Here is a 25737-nt window from a genome sequence, read left to right on the forward strand (position 1 = left end):
GGACCTATGCCATCATGCCTCTGCCTGTCGCATGAACTGACCACACCACATGGATGGACCATGTTCCTGCCTACTACCAGGACCAATATTTTGGCACTGCTGACAATCTCTGCCTGCACTGACCTTGGACTGTATATGGACAGTATCCCTGCCTGCTGCCTGTATTGCCTATGGACAGTATACCTGCCTGTTGCCTGAAAAATTGTGTTTGCTTTTGCTGACCAAGTCCCTGCCTGCTGCCTGGACCAGTGCTATCATCCTGTGGACAACTGCGCTGCTAAAACCACAGGTAATCTTTTGTTTACTCTTTGCTCAGCAGAATGTATTTTGGGGTGTAATTCTTGGTATGTACATGCTATGTGTCCCTGGAACACCTGATGGTGTTCATTGCATGTTGGGCCTCTGTATGTGGCCAAGCTGTGTAAAAGTCTCACACATTTGGTATTGCCATACTCAGGAGGAGTAGCAGAGCGTATTTTGGGGTGTCATTTTTGCTATGTACATGCTATGTGTTGGAAATATCTTATAAATGGACAACTTTGTGTAAAAAAAAAAAAATGCGTTTTCATTTTTTTTCCATATTTTCCCAAAACTTCCTGGTGCTCCAGGGCCTTCAAAAGTGTAATAGGTGGATGAGAAATTAGATGTGTAATTTATGCTCCTAGAACGCCTGATGGTGCTATTTCAATATTGGGCCTCTGTATGTGGCCAGGCTGTGTAAAAGTCTCACACATGTGGTATCGTAATACTCAGGAGGAGTAGCAGAATGTATTTTGGGGCGTCATCTGTGGTATACACATGCCATGTGAGAGAAATAGCCTATTACAATGACAATTTTGTGGGAAATAAAATCTTAATTTTCAAAGAATTGTGGGAAAAAATTACAACATCAAAAACCTCACCATGCATCTTACTAAATACCTTGGAATGTCTACTTTCAAAAAATAGGTCATTTGGGGGGTATTTGTACTTTCCTGGCTTGTTCGGGCCACAAGAAATGAGATAGGCCACCAGTATATCAGGTGTGATCAATTTTTTTATGATTTGCACCCCAGCTTGTAGACTCTCTAACTTTCACAAAGACCAAATAATATCCACTAATTTGGGTTATTTTTTACCAAAGATATGTAGCAGTATAAATTGTGGCCAAAATTTATGAAGAAACATTAATAATTTGCAAAATGTTATCACATAAACTAAGAAAAATTTGTTTTTTTCCCAAATTTTCGGTCTTTTTTCATTTATAGCGCAAAAAATAAAAAACTGATCAAATACCACCAAAAGAAAGCTCTATTTGTATGAAAAAAAGGAAAAAAAAATTAATTTGGGTACAGTGTTACATGACTGAGTAATTGTCATTCAAAGTGTGAGAGCACCGAAAGCTGAAAATTGGTCTGGGCAGGAAGGGTGTTTAAGTGCCCAGTAGGCAAGTGGTTAAAGGGATTGTAAACCCTTGCGTTTTTTCACCTTAATGCATCCTGTGCATTAAGGAGAAAAAATTTCTGGCAGTCACCGCCCCCCTAGCCCCCCATTTTACTTACCTGAGCCCTGGAATTCACTCGGCGGAGATGCGCTGTCCCTCTCTGCATGGGTTCCCGGCTCTTGGTTGGATAGATTGATAGCAGCGCAGCCATTGGCTCCCGCTGCTGTCAATCAAATCCGATGATGCGGGCGGCGGGGGTTCTGGCCAAGTCCAGCATTTGTGTCTATGGATGCAAATGCTGGCCTCCGGAGTGCGCCCGCAAGGTAACCCTCTGTGAGAGCACTTCTCCTGGGGGGTTATCTGATGTGGGGAGGAGCTGTGAGAGCTGCCAGGGGATCGAGGGGAGCGAGTTTCGGGGCCACTCGGTGCAAAACAAGCTGTATGGTGGAGGTAAGGATGACATGTTTGTTATTTAAAAAAAAAAGAGCCTTTACAATCACTTTAACTTCAAATGTAGCTCTTTTGACTTTGCCTGTTACACAAATGCCTTTTACAGAACTAATGATAGTAAGTAGATTCAGTTTTGGAATAAAACACAACGCTACTTCTGTCTGTTTTGTTAACTGGCTGTCAGCTAAGGGATAGTAGGACAGCACAGTAAAAGGCATACGTATAACAGGCAAAGTCACAAGAGCTACATTTGAAGTTAAAGCATCCACTAAAAATTGATCACCATGAACTCAGATAAGAGTATTAAAATAACTCCTCTAATGTTAGAGACCAGATCTCCTGTTTCCAGCTCTAGAAATTCTGTGTGCTCCAGCATATCATCAGTGAGTTCTGCAGCACTCAGAGGAAGAGCAAAGGCAGAAGCAGCACAAGCAGAGGTCTCTTTTGCTGATAAAAAATCTATTGTCTGCAAAAAAAAAAATATTGCCCGCAAAATAATGCAGCCACTATATCTAAAGCCGCGTACACACAGGCGGACTGTCTGACCAACTAAGTCCGTCAGACAATCCGACGGACAGTCCATCCTACTTTCGAATGAACGGACTTGACCACACACGATGAACAAACAGTCCGTTGAAAGCTTGCGCGATGACGTGTACAGCACGTACGACGGGACTAGAAATAGGACGTCGAATACACAGCAATGCAACCTTCCGCCGTGTAAATCCTTTCTGAGCATGCGCCATACTTAGTCCGTCCAACTAGCCTACTCACGAGCGGACTGTCCGCTGAAACCAAAGTTGGACGGACAATAATACGGAAATTCCGAAATACTTAGTCCGCCAGACTGTACGCTGAAAAAGTCAGCTGAAGCCCACACACGAGCGGACTGTCCGCTGAAATGTGTTTCGGCGGACTAAGTTGGACAGACAGTCCGCCCGTGTGTACGCGGCTTAATGATTGGTAAGCTGTAATATATTATATTTTTGGTTTTGCTTTTAATGCGGCTTTAAAAGAGAAGTATTGTTTTCTTCCCCCCCCCCCCCCATCATACTTACCTAGCATTGGTCCGATACTGCTTTTGTCCCCTGGCGCCTCTGCACTGAGAACCGAGCGATCAAACACTGCCAGAGCTCCATGAGCTGTCAGTCACAGCTCTCTGCTCTTCTCTCTCTGTGCTCATTGGAGTGCTGAGCTGTGGAGGGGTGGGGAGCTGCCGTCTCAGGCTTTCAGCAGCTTGCTGAGAGGCTGAGCCAGGTGTCAGTCCAGGCACCTGGTGGATCCCGACTTCCATTGTCGGGATGACGGGGTGCCTGGACTGATATTCGTGACGTCAGCAGAGAGCGGACTTCCGCCCGATCTCTGCTGAAAATGGGTCACAGGAGTGCAAAACGAACTGCACTCCTGTAATCCATAGGAAAAGCCCAGCCAAATGAGCTTTGGCTGGACTTCTCTTATAAAAGCAGTTGGATCAATGCAGGAAAAGTTACCATTGGTGTTGTAGCAAACAATCAACATTGACTATTGTCCTTCTCATCAATTACTACACTGTTCTAGCCAAGTTGTGGTCATTTTTATCCCCCACCTTCATTATTAATTACTCCACCTGCCTGCGCTGGTTACCCTTATGTGAAGCATAGTGGGAGCTTAAATCTACTGCATATTTTAGTGGCGGACTATTTTTGTGTTTGAGAGACAGAGAGAGAGATGGAAATTGCTTTTAGTTCTGCTGATTCTTTGGAGTAGAGAAGTAAATGGCTCATTAAGAGTCATCCTTCTTGGTAACCCACAAGGTGATTCAATATTTGCATTGTAAAGTGTCTCTACTGAGGCTGAGAGCTGCTGCAGCCTTGTTTGAACCTTTCCCAGATCAGTGAATAGGCTTGGCTCTGCATGGACTTCTTGGCATTGTGAAAACAAACCTGCTTTCTGGTGTGAAGTTAAGTGAAGTACATTCATAGAATTTCTCTGCAGTGCCTATGTTTTCCTTCTACTCTAGCAAGCGAATGTTATTTTCATTTAAGGGTTTGTTTCTTACTAGATCATGAAGACTATTGCCTTTATTGTAAATGTCACTGTGATATCACTTGACCATATCCTTAGTTGGATGAAGTCTCCTCTTTGGTCATGAGAGCTATTCTATCTGGGTAAGAATGGTTGGATTAGGAAATTATCAGGTTTACAATCCCTTTAAGTGATTTTTGTTGCTTTTGTTCTGCATGGGTAAAGTGCAGATTAACTTTAAACTTAATGTGGGTGTAAACCCTTACATATACCAAGTGAAGAGTCTATCCTTGGGTGATACACAGAGATGTAACAAATCCTCCTCCTACATATGTTGTGTTTGTCTATCTGCAGCCCTCTCTTCTCTACATCCATTCAAAGTCCAGAATTTATAAGCTTGTCTGAGAGTTCAGGAAAAAGGGGGTGGAGAGCTGAAGTTACACTATGCAGAGCTCAGTGAGGAGAGCTGTGAGATCTGATTGGAGGGTAGAGACACACCCCCTCCACACAGCGAACAAAAACAGAGCTGAGGCTGTCAATCTGCTGGAGGTCCCTCCCCTGTCACCAATGATAAAACTAACCTGATTCCCCCATCCACACTTTCGGTGTGGATGTGGGAATCATCTCTGCTGTGTCTTTGTATCCTAACAGTGGGTAGACTCCCTGCTGTCAGCATAAACTGATCAGCACTGCAGTCTATCGGCTGCATCGCTTATCAAAGATTGATCAAAATTCATCTGGTTCTTTCTGGTTTTGATCCAAGTATGGCCAGTTAAAGAGGAAGTAAGCCCTGATGGGTTTTAGTGCCTATTTATTCCCCTGCAAAGTAAAAGCATAATGGGCTAGTATGCATAGCATACTAGCCCATTATGTGGCACTTACCTGTGAACGAAGCCCGCAATGTCCGTGATGTCCCCGCTGGTGGATGCATCCATCGGGAGCCGCCAGTCATGGCACACGCTGGGGAAGAAACGTTTCTCTGCGCATGAGCGCATTATAGGCTTACCTATATGTAAAAATGTCTCAGGGGGGTTTACAACCACTTTAAACCTCTAAAATCCCCTAACCAAAGACTTTATAAAGTAAGCTCAACCCCATAGATATGTGTTGACCTTAAAAGTCTGTACTTTCCGTGTAGACCATGAACAGTAGTAGTGCCAGTGGTGGCCGCTCCATAAGGGGCCAGGGGCACTGCCCCCCATCCATGCATCTGGCCCCTTAATCTACATGCAGGGGGTGGTGCTGGGTGATCGCTGCTGTTCATCTCCCTCATGGGGGGGGTTAATATGTGTCCTGCCCCCCCCTCCCAAATTGTGAGCACCAGCCGCCACAGAGTAATGCCAAAATCTCCTCTCATGGAAAATGCACAATCTGACTTTATAAACATAAACAAGCACAGTTAGCACATTTCTAACGGTTTGCTCAGATTTGTTTCTGCATGTTTTACAGCTGTAGTCCAATGCAGACACTCCTAAAAACACAATAGGACTTTTTGTTTGACTTTAAATGGAAGAACGATAAAAACTTAAAGTGATTGTAAAGGTTCATTTTTTTTTTTTAGAAAAAAATAACAAACATGTCATACTTACCTCTGCTGTGCAGTTGGTTTTACACAAAGTGGCCCCAATCCTCCTCTTCTGGGGTCCCTCCATGGCACTCCTGGCTCCTCCTCCACATCGAAATGCCCATCAGAGAAGTGATCTCCTTCATGGACACCCAGCGCCCGCGTCATTGGATTTGATTGACAGCAGTGGGAGCCAATGGCTGCGCTGCTATTAATCTATCCAATCAGGACACGAGACACCGGCCAGGGCTGGTGTGCTCATTCCGGTCATGGGAATTAAAGGGGTCAGGTAAGTATAAGGGGGGCTCGAGGGCACTGCTGCAGCACAGGAGGTTTTTCACCTTAACCACTTCCCGACCAGCGCACGACGATGTACGTCGACAGCATGGCACGGGCAGGCATATTGGCGTACATGTACGTCCAATATTCGTTGCCGCCGTGCCATCGGGAGCACGCCGCCGGCGGCGCGCTCCCGCGCTGGTCGGGACCCCCGTGAGTCCGGTCGCGGGACCCGCGGACTCGATCGCCGCGGGCATCCCCACGATCGTCTCACGGAGCGGCCGAATGGAGGAAATGCTGTATAAACAACATTTTCCCATTCTGCCTAGCAACTAGTGACGCTGATCTCTGCTCCATGTGATTGGAGCAGAGATCAGTGTACACTAAATGAAAGCCCAACCCCCCCACAGTTAGTAACACACCCCTAGGAACACTTAACCCCTACACTGCCACCCACTGGTTAACCCTTTCACTGCCAGTGTCATTTACACAGGAATCACTGCATTTATATAGCAGTGATTACTGTATAAATGACAATGGTCCCAAAAATGTGTCAAAAATGTCCGATGGGTCCCCGACAATGTCGCAGTCACAATAAAAATCGCAGATCGCCGCCATTACTAGTAAAAAAAAAAATAATAAAAAATTATTAATAAAAATGCTATAAAACTATCCCTATTTTGTAAACGCTATAACTTTTGCGCAAACCAATCAATAATCGCTTATTGCGATTTTTTTTTACCAAAAATATGTAGAAGAATACGTATCGGCCTAAATTGAGGGAAAAAAATGTTTTTTTATATATTTTTGGGGGATATTTATTATAACAAAAAGTAAAAAATAATGCAGTTTTTTCAAAATTGTCGCTCTATTTTTGTTTATAGCGCAAAAAATAAAAACCGCAGGGGTGATCAAATACCACCAAAAGAAAGCTCTATTTGTGGGAAAAAAAGGACATCAATTTTGTTTGGGAGCCACGTCGCATGACCGCGCAATTGTCAGTTAAAGCGACGCAGTGCCGAATCGCAAAAAGTGGTCTGGTCTTTGACCAGCAAATTGGTCCGGTCTGAAAGTGGTTAATGCATAGAATGCATTCAGGTGAAAAATGGCGAGGGTTTACAACCCCTTTAAGTGTACACAATATATGAGTGGTTTTAAAGCCATAGGTGTGGATGAGACTTGGACAATTTACAAACTGAGTTTCTAGCTGGGTAGCTTGCAAGACTCTATCACATATATCTAAACTTTAGGTACCGTATATACTCGAGTATAAGCCGAGATTTTCAGCCTCTTTTTTGAGGCTGAAAGTGCCCCCCTCGGCTTATACTCGAGTCATCGCTGTCTGCCCGCTCGATCAGCGTGTCGAGCAGACAGACAGCGGCCATTCTATTCAAAAGCCGCGCCTCCGGCTCCGCCTTCGCCTGTGATAGGCGGAACACTGAATTTCCCAGCAGCCTGTGTTCCGCCTATCACGGACGTCGTATCATCCTCGTACTACGGACGAGGATGATACGACGTCTGTGATAGGCGGAACACAGGCTGCTGGGAAATTCAGTGTTCCGCCTATCACAGGCGAAGGCGGCGGCGCAGCTTTTGAACTTTACAATGGCCGCCGACGAAGAGGGCACGGGACGGCACGGCACGGGACGGGACGGGACGGGGGCAAGGCAAGGCACGACACGGGACGGATGCAAGGAGGCAAGGCACGGCACGGGACGGAGGCAAGGAGGCAAGGCACGGGACGGAGGCTCGGGACAAAGGTAGGCTGGACACACACACACACACACACACACACACACACACACACACACACACACACATGGATGGAGACACACACAGGGATGGATGGATGGATGGATGGAGACACACACACACAGGGATGGATGGATGGATGGATGGATGGAGACACACACACACAGGGATGGATGGATGGATGGATGGAGACACACACACACAGGGATGGATGGATGGATGGACACACACACACACAGGGATGGATGGACGGACACACAGGGATGGACGGACACACAGGGATGGACGGACACACAGGGATGGACGGACACACAGGGATGGACGGACACACACACAGGGATGGACAGGCATGTCTCACCCTCGGCTTATACACGAGTCAATAAGTTTGCCAGTTTTTTTGGGGGTAAGTTGGGGGCCTCGGCTTATATTCGGGTCGGCCTATACTCGAGTATATACGGTAGTTAATTTTTTTTTTTTGTGGGCAGCAATCAGGGGAGTGGGGAAGTTGATTAAAGAACAATTTGACAATGGTACAGTTGTGCTTCAAACTATATGTAAAGTATTTTTATTTTTTTTATTTTTTTGTATTGAGTAAAGAAGGTTTTCACTTACTGTCAAGGTGATAATGGTTTTACCAAACAGGAAGTGAGAGAAAATCTGAAACGTCAACACAAACAGCAATGCCTTTTTTTTTCAGTAGACTAGGGGAAGATTTGAATCTCTGTCAGATTATTATTTCTGTCTGTGTCCATGTTAGAGATTTTTCCTCACTTCCTGTCTGGTGAAACCATTGTCACTAGAACAGTAATTGAGGATCCCTGTATAGCAGTAAAAACATGACAGGTGTTCTCACCCTTCCCTACTCAATCTAAGCCCGGGCACTGGCAATGTGAAAGGGCTCTTAGAAGGAAATATCTGGTTCATGGTTTTTAGGTCATTTTTCTTAAACATATACTGTATTTAGAAAATTACAGAAACCATCTTAATATTATGGGATCTATGCTTTAAAAAACACAGATTTGGAGAAATTAAAGTGCTTGTCGTGTTTTTTTGCTGCAGATCAAAACTTCAATGCTGGCTCAGCGGGCATAGCAATGGCATTGAAAGGGTTCATTTTCAAATCACAGCCTTCTCCCAGAAAAATGTGGACTATAAAAACTGCAGGAAATGTATTCTGGAAACCTTTTTATATCAGAAAACCAAAGAAAAAATATAATCCTCTTTGTTATATAGTACTTACAGCAATGAAATGTAATAATTGTCTTCAGGACTAAAAAGCACCTTACTTTTGTAATCTGGCTTATAAAGTTATGCTTCAAGCACCATTGATATTATAATATGTGAGAACACACCATTAAAATGCTTTTTCATCAATACCAGTTATTTTTGGGTTTTTGGTAGATTTCTACTGAAATTCAAACATGACTAACCCAAATAATTTTAAGGTATGAATAAAAACAGGACCACATCACTTACCCTGGCTGTGTGTCATTTGTAACACAATGATAAGTGAAAGTTCCAAACATCTGAACTCCAAGAATTCCATAGAGGAGAAGAAAAAATAACAAAAATATGGAGACACTCCAGATTTGTTCCCCTGAGCGCCTGTAATAAAATAAGTATGCAGAGTATAATTTATGTACAATACCTCATACAAGTCATTTTTTTTGTATTAATACAGTGTACTGACCACAGTAGTGAAATCTATTGTCATGTAACAATCTATCATCCTAATTTTACCAAAAGAAAATTGAACTGCCTGTTAGATGTAATTGCCAAGGATGACCTAAATACAAGGACCCCAAAGTGTCCCTTCAGCTTTGTACCTGGATTGTGTTTTGGGATAAGGCTCACAGTCACCTCTTTTAGAACCCATTGGGGATCAATTCAGGTGTATGGAGTGCTGGATTTATTATCACTGACAGAGATCGGTGAAATAATTTGAGAGAATTCATAGGTGAGAAAGAAGAGTGTTGATAATAGAAATGACCCAATGGGAGGCACTGAGAGTTTTGGGCCAGAGCAGAGAGTGCATAAGAGGCATAATTAAAAAAAAAAAACATTAGGGCAAAGAGGACAGAAGTGACAGTAGTATAAAGAGGGCAGAAATGCACCATGAAGTGGCTCTAAGACACTTTGGTTAGTGGATGCAGAAGCATTGAGAAAACATCTGGGAAAAGGAGCAGAGGATACAGATGGGAATATTGAGAAAATTTTTGTCAGAAGTAGAAGAGAGTGCAAAGAAAGAGCGTAGTGACAATAAGATAGAGAGAGAAATGATGTTAATGGTCAGATTAAAGAATAGAAACCGTTTAGGTGTCACAGCCATTGGTCATCCTTTAGAGACCAGTAACTATAGCAGTAGAGAGCCTAACCAGTGTTCACCAGAACTCCCGATGGTGGAGATGGACTTTGCTGTGTGTTTTTTTTTACCAGGTTGTGGACCTCAGGATCACCTCACTAGGAGATGAGCAAACTGTGGTCCAGTAGCAGATATAGCTGGTACAGATCAAGCAGAACCATAGTCAGTAACAAGCCAAAGAACAGTGTAATGACACCCTGAGTATGAAAGGGGTTAAAGCCATTTAGGACATTCCATTTCCGAACACAAAGGCAGTTACCGAACACTTCAATCAGCCGAACAAGAAACCCATACAAATAATTCTCCCCCAAGTACGAGATGAGGCTCTGTATTGAGGGTCAACAGGAGTGAATCTTTATTTTGAGATCTCACACAAATATATACAGCAGGATGAAAAGACAACCTGTGACCAGAAACCTAATTAACATGAGCGAATTATCTAATCCTTTAGACAGCTTAGGTGACTCAGAGACATGACCTTTAGGACAGACTTCACATCTCCTAGTTCACTGACTATACAATACACATTATCATACACCTCAATACAGAACTCCTTCATACAATTGCAGGGTTAATTAGCACAATGAGTGAAAGACTCTCAGAAGCTGTGACAAGTCATACTAGACTAATTTACATTATAGCAAACACAGACAGTGACAGGTGGCTGGAATTGACATCAGCATCTCCTAACAGTATTTGTCCCAGCATTATGAATCAGCCACTATTTCTAATATGGCAGATACAGGGTTCATTATTTTCTTGGTCACCCTGCGCCAAAAGTAACTCCCGTCACAAACCGTAACAAGTGGTTGCAGGTTGGGATCAAGCAGAAGTGTAGTCGAAGAACAAGCCAAGGGTCAGTAACGAGTGATAGCAAAGATAAGAATGGCAGTAGGAGTGACAAGAGCAAGATATTGGCTGGAGAGAGCACAATAATCTGGTAAACCAGAGTTGGAAAGGCCTGGCTAAAATAGGAAGTTCATAGAAAGAGCAAAGGTCCCAAGGTTCAAGAGAAACAACGTTCAAGATAAGATTATTAAATGAGTTTTGCAGGCTTCTGTTTAGTATTGCAAGTGGCTCTGCAAGAAGAGACAACGCCAGACACAGCAGAGGTTGCAGGTTTAGATCCTGGTCCTGACATTAGGAGAATGATTGAGAAAAGAAGTAAAAATTGCTTGTGGAAAAATCACTGGAGAGGAGGGGGACAGAAATTAAAAAGGAAAGTTGGATAAGGCCCCCTTCAGATGGGAGTGGATTCCATTCTGATCAGCAGCAGACCAGCTCATAGATCCGCTGTCGATTAGAGCAGAGCAAGTGGATGACATATCAGTGTCTGCTCAGTTTCTGCAGGGTGGACATGGACATAGTCCATTCTGCTCTATGGGCGGCCAGGAGTAAGCAGACTCCACTGTTTTTTTACACCCGACTAAATGGAAAAGGACAGTTTCTCTTTTTTAGAGCACTGGATCAGATACGGAAGTAGGTGGGTATAAACAGACACAAGCCCTTTTACACCCGCTTGTTCATAGGAATGCGTGGACCTTCCGCTCAGGTCCACCTGTAAAACTGACAGGTGGACCTGATCAGATCAGCTGTGTGAATGGGGCCTGACAGAATTGGATAAGACCAGGAAGCAAATAAACAGAATACCATTTAAAATAGATCAAAGAAAGGTGGGGGGGGTGGAGGGGGTGAAGAGAAATTAAACATGTTCCTTGAGGGTGTAATGCTAAAAGTGTGCAAAAATCCTCTACTAAAGCTTACATTAAGTGCCATCTGACTTTATATTATACAGGCTAGCTCTTCTTTCATCATGTGAGAAGGAAGTAAGACAAGATCACTACTATAAATTACTGTATCAGTGTATTCTGAAATGGATATCACTCAAGGGAGAAATAGAAATTCACATAAAAACGTTGATTTGAACTTTTATTTCTTGTATTTCATAGTTCAGCAGAGGTAATGGGCAACTGGGTTTATTCACTAAAACAGTTTAGTGAATAAAGCACTAAGAGCAAACCGAAGTAGCCACTAAAAAATATCTTGAACTCGACCTAGTTTCAGTCACTACTGTTTTTTGGTATGGGTAGTGTACTTTGCACTATATGCTTATTTCTTTGCAGCATTTACTTATTACACCCAAACATCTAAAATTTCTTATGTGACTATAACCATACAGGATCTTCAGAAGAGGATACAAGATACTAGCAAGGAAGCAATAGTTTCCTGAAGAGAAGATGCTGGGATCTTTATTATTTATTATGGGTGAGAAAAGGCCACATGTGTGAAGGATAGAACAATGACTTTCTTAGCAAGGGAAGTTTCCAGATAGAACACCCCTGGAAACTATAGTGTTCATGAAGAGGGCAGGGAGGCATGGTCTCAAATCCCAAGTCTTAAGATGGGGGGGATCCATATGGTGCTGGAGCAAAGAATGCTGCTGCTGTGAGGACTGAAGAGAAAAGCTGCTGAAGGATTGAATAGTCAGGACCCCAAAAGGAGCAACAGAGTATGTTACCTGTACTGAACAGAAAACAGGACCACAATTAAGGAAACCAACTGCCATGGATTATGAAGGTACATTCGCTGTTATGCACAGCCCTCTTACTATTACTGCTGCTGATACTACTGTTAATGTAGGGTGAACTGGGACTTTGGGATTTAAAACCCCTGAATTATTGGGATTTATTTATAACCAGTGTATTTGGAGAACTGCTTATTTGTAAGTATGAACCATGTGGGATGTTAGTACAGGGTTACACATAAATGTTATACATGTTTGCAGCATTTAGCATTTGCATTGAACTCCTCAGGAGGCCAGGTGCAAATAGCACTTGGTACCTTTCTAATTGGTGGCCCCATTGCGCCCCCAAACACACCTCTTAATGCTGGCTGTAGCTCCAACCCCTTTTGAAGCCCATATTAAGAGCTTTTCTGTGGGGAAGGTAAAGCCAGCACAGAGCCCTGACTCTTCTCTAAGCTGAGTGACTTGTTGCTATTATGAAAGTACAATCAGCACTGCTTGTTCATTCATAAGAGTAAAATATCCCTCAGAGCTTTGACTCTCTGCAAGGTCTTTACTGATGCTCTGCGTAAATGTGCAAGCAGCTGAAAATACTTTACACAAAGCCACAGCTGATCGCTCATTAATAGAAGGGGCAGATTACTTAGTGCTGCGGCTCTGTGTGTCTATCCGCAGCTACTCTTACACCTGCACAGCCCGGGCCAATGAATCACACATCGCCACAGTGCACCATGAGTTTTCACTTTTATGAATGAGCGATCAGTGGTGTCGGAAACTGTGCCATGCATAACAAAGCCCAACAGAATTAATCGCTCATTTGTACCCCCACGTTGTTAAAAAAAACAAAAAACAAAACAAAACATAAAACATGTTTAAGAATTGATCTTCTTTAACCATCCATGCGCGGCTTTTAATGGAATTTGTAGATGCTAATGTAAATGATTAACACAAATCAATACATATGCAGTTAACATATTCATTTATTGCTAATTAGAAAACGCAATGTAATATAAAACAGTAATATAAAAGTTATTAAAAAAATATATAAAAATATTTTATACTGAACAATCTATCAATAGGTGTATGAACACTGAGCATACAGGCTCATATGTTAATTAGCTAGGATGTTTCTTAAGGCAATTTTACATCTTAATTAGCTGAATGCAAATCAGGAAATTAAATCTCAGATCTTTAAGTAATTTTTAGGGAATTTTAATAAGTAATCTGGGAAGTGACGGGTTTCCTTTTGAGGAACAAAATCTTATGAGAAAGTATTTCTGAACCATGTTATTTGAAATTCTCAACTCTCCTGACCTTGATATGAGAAGAATTTACAAACTAACCTAACACTGGCTTGCAATTTTTTTGTTCTGGCATGACTTATATTTTGGACATTTACTCATATTACTTGGATACTTGATGCAAACAGTTGGCTCCAAGGTGAAAAACACAGTGTGCTTTATGATATGTGTTTTACTCAATGTGCTAGACTCTACACACCTGCTGCTGGTAACACAAAAGTAAAGTTGCATCATACATATTAGTTGAATATATTTACTAAAGTAAAGTAGGAAAATCATACTTTAAAATATTTGTTATCCTAGTTCTTGGCAGCTCAAATCGGAAATAAATGCGGAAAGCTCGAATCATTATCAGCGGACGTGGAATCCTCAACATTCCCCATGGAGACATCTGATCCACTACATCTGCTATTTCAAATACCTGGTTTAATAAAAAGTAAATAGAAATGAAGCCACAAAGGTATTTTGGATTATGTCACATTAACAAAAATATATTACATTTCTCTTCTATTATGACTAGTCTTTATCCAGTACTGACCTAAAATATATACAATGCATTATTAATTTAGATTGCCAATGAAAGTGTGACACTATCTACTTTACTTCGACCTAATCATAGAAACTGTATATATAATTAACCACATTCCACATAAACCTATACAAAGGCACAAATGCTTAATGTGTGTATAAACATTAAAATGTCTCTAAATGTAATTTTTTCCCTAAAATAAAAAAGGCATTATACTTACCTGCTCTGTGCAATGGTATTGCAAAGTTTGGCCACTTACATCTTCTTCTGGGGCCCCCACCAGTGCCTCCCACTCCTTCCTCAGAGGATTTGTTTGACATCAGCTGGAACCTATGGGACCAGGTGACCTGTGAGATCAGGAAGTGGAGGAGCAGTGCTGCAGAGGAGACAGCAGCTACAAAAACCTGTGACGTGTCCCAGAAGATTGCACGGAGAGAGGGGGGGAGAGGTGAACTTCCTTCCGGCTCAGCGGAGCCCTGGGAGGAAGTGGGAGCTGGATGCCCCTAAAAAGAGGGTATCTGCTCCCCCCCTAAAAAAAAAAAAAGGACATGCCAAATGTGGCATGTCAGGGGATCACCTTCACTTAAAGAGGAAGTTACATTTTTTTGGGTGGAACTCCGCTTGAAGCTCCAAGACATGTAAATGCTTTACTTTGAGCACTGCAAACTGTGAAAGGGCCATATCAATATAAAATTTAAAAAAAGAAAGAAATGAGAGCATCAAAATATTGCTCATTTTTGCAGCAAAAACAAAAGAAATTTAACCTAATATAAAGGTATTAATAACAAAATAAAAATAAATATACCTCCAATATAAATGTAAACCGCAAAATACCACCCCCTGAAACAAAAGCCTCCTTTTTAATGGGAAGCCTTGCAGCATTAAAAATTGTTATGCATGGGACAGCAACCAAAATATGTATGCCGATCCTAACCACAATACATTAAAAGACAAAAAATCTCTGATAATAAGCAAAAAAGGCAACAAAGGGACAAATAAATCAGAATTAAAGTACAGTTTTCTAATTATTCTGATCATTCTCACTGCAGTTTTTCAGCTTCCCTTGTGTTTTTTCCATAACATCGTTCACTAATGCTCTGGCTGCACTGCGCTCCCTCCCCTTTTATAGTTTAGGTATTGGTTGAGAAAATACCCCAAATTTGCCTAAACCTGCTGACCATAGTTTAAAGACCATGCAATGCACTGTAGTTTTAAAAAATTCTCTGGGAGGATCCACACATAAATTCTCACGGACTGCGACTTTTGAATCTGTAACCATGGTAGTGGCAAGCCCAAACCTCACCTTTATTTACATGGCACAGTTTTCTTCTGTGGCATTCCACAATGTAGACTTTGTAGTGCCATTTGACAAAAATATTTGAACAAGACTTAAGAATATAAAGCAAAACATGATACAGTAAGAGAGATCAACCTTCTCTGACAAGCATTCAAACTAAAGGAATAATGGATAAAAGAAAAAGTAAACAATGTACTGTATGCGGTGAATAGCTCTGCTATAAGAAAGTGGAGGGGGAAGCAGTGGTACATCAGAGACTGAACAGAATGCATTATGCCTATTGTACACATGTTTGTATAGGTGAACTATAACACTCTTCTTAGTGCACAATCACCTGCTCACCTAAACCAATGCAGTGAATTGCCACAACATTTAATCTGTTTTGCACAATGAAATGTCCAGAAAGTAATCTTTTGTACTGAACAGAATATTCAATCAGTTAGAGCATTTGATGGATGCTTGGAAATGGTCAGAGCCATCTGCCAAGTGCCACTTTTTAAACATTCATCTAAAAATAGCCCAGTGATTGTTGCTGAAGCTATGAAAAAAGTCAGTTAGTGCCGAGTATAGGCAAGAGAGCACTTTGTAGGTCTGAGATAAAATTTGAAATTGTTATTGGAAATCATCTTAGAGACCAACATAGTGAAGCATCATTTGAGGTAGATGAGCCAGAAAGCAGAATTCAGGATAAGAATTTAACTTTCCTGTTCATTTACACGTGAGTGATACAATATTCATCCTAGGATATGGTGATGACAAAAGACTAGCATTTTAGTTTTAGCATGCCTGTGGAGTGTGGATAAATGAAATGACCCGTGGATTAGTGGATAGCACTTTCAGCTCTGGAGTCCTTTCTTTAAATCCCAGTCTGAGCACTATTTGAATAGAGTTTGCCTGTTCTCGCTGTGCTTGTCTAGGTTTCCTCCACATACTCCTCTATTTCACCTATACTCTAAAGACCTATTGGTAGGTTAATTGGCTACTGTCTTAAATTTCCCTAGTATGATATACCAAGTAAAGTACATGACAAATGAGGTTTAATGTTGAAAAATGTAAAGTAACGCATTTGGGTGCTAAGAATACGAATGTAAGTTACTCGCTAGGGGGAGAACCTCTGGGGGAATCTAGGATGGAAAAGGACCTGGGGGTCCTAGCAGATGACAGGCTTAGCAATGGCATGCAATGTCAAGCTGCTGCAAGAAAAGCCAATAGAATATTGGCATGTATTAAAAAGGGGATTCACGCCAGAGATAAAATGATAATTCTTCCATTCTACAAGACTTTGGTCTGGTCGTATCTTAAATATGCTGTTCAGTTCTGGGCACCAGTCTTCAAGCAGAATGTGCTGGAACTGGAAAGAGTCCAGAAAAGGGCAACAAAGCTAATAAGGGGACTAGAGGATCTCAGCTATGTGGAAAGACTACAAGCATTGAACTTATTCTCTCTGGAGAAGAGACGCTTGAGAGGAGATATGATAGCAATGTACAAATATCTTACTGGTGAATTTTTTTTTCAGGGAAAGGGAATTCAAAAAGACAGGCGGCCATTTGCTAAAATTGGAAGAGAAGCGGTTCAACCTTAAACTGCTGTGGTAGTGTGGTACCCCACCAGTGTATGGACCCAGCATTTTCAACCAGGCGGGTTGAGGGGCTCCAGGGAGCTTGCAACATTAGGAGGAAACTGACTTTTCAACTATATATGCAAATATGCAATGTAATATTGACATAAACACAAGCACACCCACACACCACAGTTTTAACTGGATGGACTGGTGTCTTTTTTCAACCTTACTAACTATGTAACTCGGTATGCCCTAGATGGCTGCCCCAACAGCAGATAAAGAGCTTTGAGTTCCCAAGGAAAAAAGCACTATATAAATAATGAAGAGAGTCCAGCATAGCAAAGTCTCATCAGAAGCGGAGGGCGGATCAAGAGAACAAGTAAAAAGCAACAGAAGTGTCAGAAACCATGAATCAGACTGAGACAGAAGTACAGTTAAATCACACTTGTTTATTATTAATAATAATAATAATAATAAAAAAGGTAAACAGAGTAAATGTAGTTCGAAACATGGCCAGAGTTCAGGAACCAGAACCGATAGTCAGACAAGCCAAAATGTCAGGGAGCCAAAGATGAGCATTGTAGAACAGCAAGTAGGATCTGGAGCCAGAAGGGATGTCAGCCAAGCAAGTCTTTAACAGGAACACAGGACAGTGTCTCTAGAGATGTGACCAAGGTGAAGGCAGAGATCATCTGGTATGGATGGCTTAAGTAGGCAGGACTGACAAGCAGGATATCATCAACGGGTGAGTCACTGTGGAGAGATAGGAGCTGGCAGTTAGCCGACACCTGAGCCCAGCCATGAGAAGAAGCCTGTTGATTTGTGATTAGTATATTGTTTGCAATGATAGCAAGGGTGACTTTGGTGGTTAAGTATAGGGAAATCCAAATTTCAGAGCAAGTAACTGGGATTACAAGAGGAGGTGGCTCTAAATACAAAATGTTCTGCTTATTATTATGAGTATATTTAGTGAGCACATTATTAGTAGGGATGGCCGAACAGTTTGTCCCGAGCATAAGTTCATTGAACGGTCTTTGAATGGTCATTCAACTGTTTGTTCAGCCCCCGAACTGACCACAATGCATTATGGCGCTGAACAGTGCATTGCAAGCCCCGATCGGCTGAAGCAGTGAAAGCTTCAGCCAATCAGGGCACAAAGCACTGTCAGAGTCATGATTGGACACTGTCATTGTGACTTTATCCAGTCATGGCTCATTCCCGCCCCACAGTATAAAAGTATGCTTTCAATGGCAGCCTTTTTCAGTGTGATTTTGGTGTGGCGAGAGATAGAACAGGGCTCTGTTAGTGTGCTGTACTGTGCTATTTTTCTTCAATTATCAGTGTAGAATATTAGTTTAGTGTCAGTCTAGGGATATTGTGAGTAGTGAGTTGGACCATCATTCAGCTTTGCATAGTGTGCAGCTAGTGTAGGGACAGTTCAGATAGTTTCACTGTAGTGTAGTGACACTGTGTCATTCATACATACATTAGTGTAGAGTAGGTATAGCTCATATAGTTTCAGTGTAGTGTAGTGAGACCGTGCTAGTAATCTTTGTTAGTGAATAGCAAGAGTAGGGACAGTTCAGAAAGCGTCAGTGTAGTGACGGTTGAACACTGTCTATTTGATTGCGTTACTGCCAGTATAACGGCGTTTACTTCGGTGTGCGTTACTGCCAGTTTAAAGCCATTTACTTCTGTGTGCGTTACTGCCAGTTTAACGCCATATCGTTTTGTGTGCATTACTGCCTGTTTAACGCCATATAGTTCTGTGTCTGTTACTGCCAGTTTAACACCATATAGTTTTGTGTGCGTTAGTGCCAGTTTAACGCCATATATTTTTGTGCGTTACTGCCAGTTTAACACAATTTATTTCTGTGTGTGTTACTGTCAGTTTAACGCCATATAGTTTTGTATGCGTTACTGCCAGGTGTAGACAAGGAGGCAGGATAAACCTGCCTCCTTGTCTACATCTATTCCTGCCATAGCCCCATAGCGTTATTTGTCCACAGCATCAGCCACTTGATCCTTGATGATGCCCAGCCATTACTGGTTTCAGATGTTGGTTCTGAGGTTGAGAATGACAGGAACATGAGCCTAGAGAGAGGGAGGACCACTAGTAGACAAACTGGCATTCATGTTCCTCAAGCCGCAGCGTATTGCCAAGTTGTCTCCAGTGGTAATGATAAAGATGGAGGAGATGGAGATAATGATGGAGAGGATGATGATGATGAGGTCACTGATGTGACTTGAGTGCCAGATAGAGCAGAGGAGAAAACTGAAGGTGAGGCAGCACAACCCCAAGGGGGTCGCTATCAAGAAATAGCAGAGAGCAGCAACCCTATTCCACCACATTCTGTATCTGTTATCTCCTGGCCCACTCCCCAAAGCTCAGCTGTCTGGGCCTTTTTCAGCACATCTGCAGCAGATTGCACTGTTGCTATCTGCAAAACTGTGTCTCAGGCACTTCAAACATGGCAAAAACACCAACCATTTGGGTACCACTTGCACTCAGCCTGGCAAGAGCACCTAAAAGACACACAAAAGGGGCACAAATCTGTCGCTCCTCCTCTTCCTTCTCCTTACCCACTGCCCCTGCTATACCGAGTCATTACCTCTCAGCAGCCTCCACTGACAGGGATGATGGTATAGCACAAGTTGTTCCAGGTCCTAGCAGCACATCTGCCAGCAGCAAACCACTAGCTGTAGACTGTAGCCGGCAAATTTCTCTGCCCCATGTGCTGCAGCGGAAAAAATAAATACAGTCCCTGCCACCCACATGCCCAGTGTCTAAATGCAAGCTTGTCAAAGCTGTTGGCTCTCCAATGTCTGCCTTTCGGCCTGGTATATTCTGCCCCCTTCCGTGAATTCGCACAATGTGCTGTACCACAATGGCAGGTTCCCAGTCCCTACTACTTTTCACATAAGACCATTCCATCTCTCTACCATCACATGGAAGGGAATGTTCTGGCATCGTTGGACAAGGAAGCCAGCTGTAGAATCCACCTTACTGCTGACACGTAGTCCAGAAAGCATGGGCAGGGACAATATATTTTGGTCACAACACACTGGGGAATGCTGCTTGCAACTCGAAAGCTTGTTGTGCCCCAACGTCTCCATACAGCTGATGGTGATGATGCCAGACCTGTAAGCTCTACCCCCTCCTCCACCACCTCCATGCCCTCCTCTGTAGAATTGTCCTATGAACATAAGGTACCCCCTAAGCGGTCAAAGGGCTATTCCATGAGTCAGGCTAAAAGTTGCCATGCAGTGCTTCAGCTGGTATATTTAGAGGACAGAAACTATACTGGAGCAGAGATTTCTTGCAGCTCTGCAAAGACAGGCTTAGAGGTGGTTCACACCAGGCTAGCTGGAGCCAGGAATAGTGGTGTGCGATAATGGCTCAAACCTCCTGTCCGCCCTTAGACAGGTAAAGTTGACACATGTGCCATGCCTGGCATGTGTCCTCAATTTGGTGGTGCAGCATTTCCTAAATATGTACCCAGGGTTGCAAGATGTTCTAAAGCTGGCCAGTAGAGTCTGTAGCAATTTCAGGCGGTCATACACAGCCAGTGCTTGGTTGGCAGAAATTAAGCAGGAATTCCACCTGCCTGTAAACCACCTGATTTGTGACATGCCCACCAGGTGGAACTTGACTTTGGCAATGCTGCAGCAGCTACGTATGCAGCAGAGTGCCATCAACGAGTACCTCTGCGAGTACGGCATGCCGACAGGCTCAGGCCACCTCAGATTTTTTTCCCCACACCAGTGGCTGATAATTAGGGATGCATGCACTGTATTGCCACCATTTGAGGAGGCCACAAGGATGGTGAGCTGCGACAGTGCATGCATCTTTGACACAATCCCTGTTGTGTTCCTGCTGGAGCAGACTCTGTGCAGCATTATGGACAGGGCACTGGAAGCCGAGCAGCAGGAGGAAGAGGAGGACTTCCTTTCCTCTCAAGGCCCACTTTATCCAGATGCCATCATTCCTATGTCACAGAACACACAGGAGGAGAGAAGGGAAGAGGATGGCGTGGAGGATTCTGGCACTTTCATAGACTTTGAAGAATAGGAAGACATGCATCAATGTGTAAGTGATGGCTTTCCAACCCCAGGACTCTTGGGAGTAGTACATGGCTGGTAGGAGGAAGTTCCAGATGCTGTCATCCTGAGTGACCCCGAGGAGTCTGCTTCTCAAGCCTTTGCAAATTTGAGACGCATGGACAACCTCCTGCTTCCGAGAACCCAAGAATACGTGGCATAAAGGAGAAGGATGATTACTAGTTGGCAACCCTCCTTGACCACCGTTATAAGGGGAAGGTCTCAGAACTCATCCCGTCCCCACAGAGAGTGCAGAAGATAAAATCTCTTGAGGACACATTAAAGAGGATCTTATTGAACATTTTTCCTGACTCCAGTAGGTCACAGTGTCGTGGAAAACGTAGTTTTGAGTCTTCTGTTGGTCAAGAGAGGAGCATTGGAGAAGGTGTCCGCCTAAGTAATGTATTTCCAAATATTTTTAGTCCTCCCAGTCCAGGGCTGTAAGCTTCCAAATCCCATCGCCAGCGTCTGCATCACATGGTGAACGATTACCTCTGGGCCAAAACAGAGATGGAGAGCTTTTCAGCTCCATGTCCCCCAGGGCAGGACCCGGATCCCTATAATGGATATAATGGATCAAGGTTTGTTATAAACCCATATAGACCTCCAATGGATTACCATGAGGCTGCAGAGCTCTGCAGGCATGTAGCAAGTTGAAGCAGAGTTATTTATGGAAGTACAACTGTCAGGCTTCAGGCTGGAACATAAGCATCAACAGTTTTCAGAAATGGCAAGATGGCTGTGGCTCCAAACAGCACCTCTTTCGGTTGGGTGATGACAGGAAGTGGAGGGGGTGCATTTACATATTTCAGGGCATTCAGGAGTGCCCCTTTAGCCACACTGATGCTCCTTCACACTAATGCCGCAGGATAGTTGGATCACGGTACATTTTACCACTTCTTGATTGTAAGTGCAATTCTTTTAATAAAATTCTGGTACTGATTTTACTACACTATGAGAGCCCATCCCATGTCTGCTTGACCATTTTAACAGCAGAAATGGCAGAAACTGGGGGTCTCTTAAAGGGACACATACCAGGTGGCATTTTATAAAAGTGAAGATCCCTATGTGAGGAGGCAACTGAGCATACTCATACCCGCAAGGGAAAATGACAATATAGACCTATTGGAAGTGAAAGCTTTTGAATTTGAGGTGAGGTGATTGGAGGTGAGCGCATTTGAAGAATAGTGGTGGGACCCACTGCATATTGGGGTGGATTGTTGTGATCATTAAGCACATTATGTTACCAATTGGAGAGATACATGGTTTATGAGTTGTATACACTTCACATAGAGTCACTTATGTATTAATATAGTATCTTTTTTATTATTTACTTTAACCGCAGCGGCGCGATCCCGATGTGCTCGTGTCACCCGGACACGGCACATCTCAGATCGGCAGGAGGGCTCTGTGATTGGCCCTCCTGATCACATGACGGCCGTGTCCAATCACGGCCGTCATGTGATGTAAACAAACAGCCGGTTGCTAGGCAATCGGCTCTCCTCTCTTCACACGGAAGTCATCGCTGAGGAGAGGAGAGCAGAACGCTGCAGCCGGCTGATGATCAGTGAGTATGAGCTGTTTTTTACAGCTTTTTACTCACTGATCATCAGTCTAGTGTAAACACACCACACACAACACAGTGTAAACACAGTCCCCACATATGTCCTCAAAACACACATGTCCCCAAAACATACATGTCCTCAAATGATAAAAACACATGTCCCTAATAATAAAAAACATGTCCCCCACATATGTCCCACTAAAATCACATGTCCCAATGATTATCTGCACACATATGTACGTGATGACCTGCACACATATGTACATGATCATTTGCGTACATATGTCCGTGATCACACAAACCAATTATTATACACTTAACGGAATTTTTTTTACCAAAAGCATGTAGCAGAATACATTTTGGCTTAAATTTATGACAAAATTTGATTTTATTGGATTTCTTTTAAAATGGAAAAAAGAAAATATTGTTTTTTTTCCAAATTTCCGCTTTTTTTGCGCTTATATCGCAAAAAATAAAAAACGGAGTCGTGAATAAATAACACCAAAATAAAGCTCTATTTGTGCGAACAAAATGATAAAAATTTCATTTGGGTACAGTGTAGCATGACCGCGCAATTGTCACTGAAAGCGCTAGAGCGATGAAAGCTGAAAATTGGGCTGGAAAGGAAAGGGGCGAAAGTGCCCTGTATTGAAGTGGTTAATTGCAGGACTTTAGGTTTATTTAATTTATTGCACATATTTTTTGGGATAGATAGATCAATTAAAATTATTCAGTATTATTCTTAGAGATAATGGATAATGGTGACTTGATAGCCTCACATAGTTCTGTTGGTGACACATATATGATGCAAACTACCCATTCCAGCTTATCTGAAAGGCGTCATACCTAGAAACTGTGTAGGCCAATTCAGTACTCTCAGATTACTGTGCAACAGTGGTGGCTAATGCTCAATATTTGGGGGGGGGCAAACAAATCTGTCCGCCCCGTGGGAGACAGTTGGCAGCGATCATTGTCCGCCCCCCCCCATGGGAGACGAATGATGGTGATCAGTGCCACTCCCCCCATGGGAGACAGACAGCAATGATCAGCTCCACCCCCCCTCCGAGGGAGACGGATGACGGTGATCAGTGGCCTTACCTTAGGAGGGGGATGCTGCTTCTTGCTGCAGCTTGACGAGAGAAGAGCCAACTGGGTCTCAGGACCAACTTCCTGAATGGACGGGAGGACAAGCAGGAAGACAATAGCGAATATTAATTCTTAATTCCACCCTTTTTTGAAGCCTCAGGCTCTAATCCTGTGCTTAAAAAAAATTGTCCTTCTGGAAGTAGCCACTTGAAAATAACTAGAATGTGGCCCTAAAATAGTAATCAAGGTACAAGATCAGAGATAGTGATTTTTAGATTGTAAGCTCTCTGATTCCTCTCGTACCAAATTGTAATGCAACTGTAATGTCTGCCCTCGTGTTGTAAAGCACTGTGCAAACTGTTGGCGCGATATAAAACCTGTATTATAATAATAATAATAATAATAATAATTATAGTGATGACTAAGTGAAGAAAATTGGCGATTTGTATGAATATTATAATGTAGCTGTATCTTATCTTATGTGCAAAGAATTAAGCAATTTAGGATTCCAGGAAATGCTATGATTTACTATGTGTTGAACAAATATATTTGCATATTTAGCCTTGTTAAGAACATGCAAAACAGCCAGAACACCTGCTGGTGGCACTGTGGTTTCTGAGTGGTGTCTTCTACATAGTAGTGAGTGTTTCCAGCAGCTGGCAGAGATTATTGATTGTTTATCACCTGATGCTGGTTTTGGAAGCTATTTATCTCTGCCTCTTAAACCCCTTTCTCTACACTTTTGGCCCACTGTAATGCACCTTTCTAGCTTTAAAAATGATATCCCTTTAAAGTCTTTGGGACTTTTCACATTCCTGCACTGTGTTTGCGATGCCATTTGAAAAGTCCTGCATGTTCAATCTTTGGTGCACTTTTAAAACGTGCACCAAAGATGCACCTTCCATTGAAGTTAATGGGAAACACACACAAAATGCACCAACAATGCACCTATGGTTCATTTTTAGGTGCTTTTTGGGGTCATGTGGAAAAAATATGCTGGTTGTTAGTGTGCGCCAGCATATTTAGTAGCATTGTAGTGTAGTATATGGTATAGTAGCATTGCTCCAGCACAAGAGGAGCTAGAGTATGCTGACCACTGGGGGAAGGCATTACCACTGGTTGTTAAGGACCATGAATGGTTTTGGCTCCTTAATCCCCAATGAATAGCAGGTTGTGGAGGAACCAGTACCCGCCGGCGTCGTTAACAACCAGCCATTAGGGGTGGACCGAACAGACCCCTGCTCAGTTCGCACTAGAGCTTCTGAGCACCGTGAAAGTTTGGACCTGAATAACAAACCCCATTAAAGTCATGGGGACCTGACCATCAAAAATCAAAAGTGCCCATTTTGAAGGCTTATATGCAAGTAATTGGGCATACAATGGGTATAGGGGTCCGGGGTCCTGCCCTGGGGGACGTGCATCAATAAAAGTTTGTGAAAATTTTAATTTTTAAATGAGCAGTGATGTTTTGATTTTTAAAGCGAAAGCCTGAAATTCCTTCCTATATAGTGCCTGGGGGTCCCCTTAGTCTACTTGTAAAGTGGCAGACCTGTACCATGTCTAGAATCTGCTGCAGCAATAATTGCATTTATAAAGCCCAAACAAATGAAATTTTCCCTGCAAGCTGCCTTTATTTTGTTCAACAACAGCTGGGAAGCCAGTGTGTATGATGAGGCCACAATGTAGTGCACTGGGAACAAGATTAGAGATTTTTTGGATACATTCTGGTGTCACTTTGATTTTGTATAGAAATAGTGGATAAGTAAAATAGGATTTTTATATACAGCTTACCTGTAAAATCCTTTTCTTGAGAGTACATCACGGGACACAGGAGCTCATTACATAGTGGGTTATATAGTCACCTCTGGTGATTGGACACTGGTTAACCCCAATTAAGGAGCATTCCTCCCCTATATAACCCCTCCCATATGGGAGGCACC

The 25737-nt window shown here is 42.7% G+C and overlaps 1 protein-coding gene across 3 annotated transcripts in view; it reads right to left on the reverse strand.

Annotated features, from left to right (window-relative positions):
* The window catches only part of NALCN (sodium leak channel, non-selective), an 864749-nt gene that overhangs the window by 606858 nt on the left and 232154 nt on the right, over nt 1–25737 (reverse strand). For all 3 annotated transcript variants that reach the window (XM_077482966.1, XM_077482963.1, XM_077482965.1), the window contains 2 exons: nt 13941–14080; nt 8949–9077 (listed from right to left, as the gene is read on the reverse strand). In XM_077482966.1, coding sequence (XP_077339092.1) covers nt 8949–9077; nt 13941–14080 — 269 coding nt within the window. The remainder of the gene's footprint in view (nt 1–8948; nt 9078–13940; nt 14081–25737) is intronic.

The sequence above is a fragment of the Lithobates pipiens genome, unplaced genomic scaffold, assembly GCF_037356315.1.
Source record: "Lithobates pipiens isolate NorthernLeopardFrog02 unplaced genomic scaffold, aLitPip1_a1.2 Scaffold_16, whole genome shotgun sequence".
In the NCBI taxonomy this organism is placed as follows: domain Eukaryota; kingdom Metazoa; phylum Chordata; class Amphibia; order Anura; family Ranidae; genus Lithobates; species Lithobates pipiens.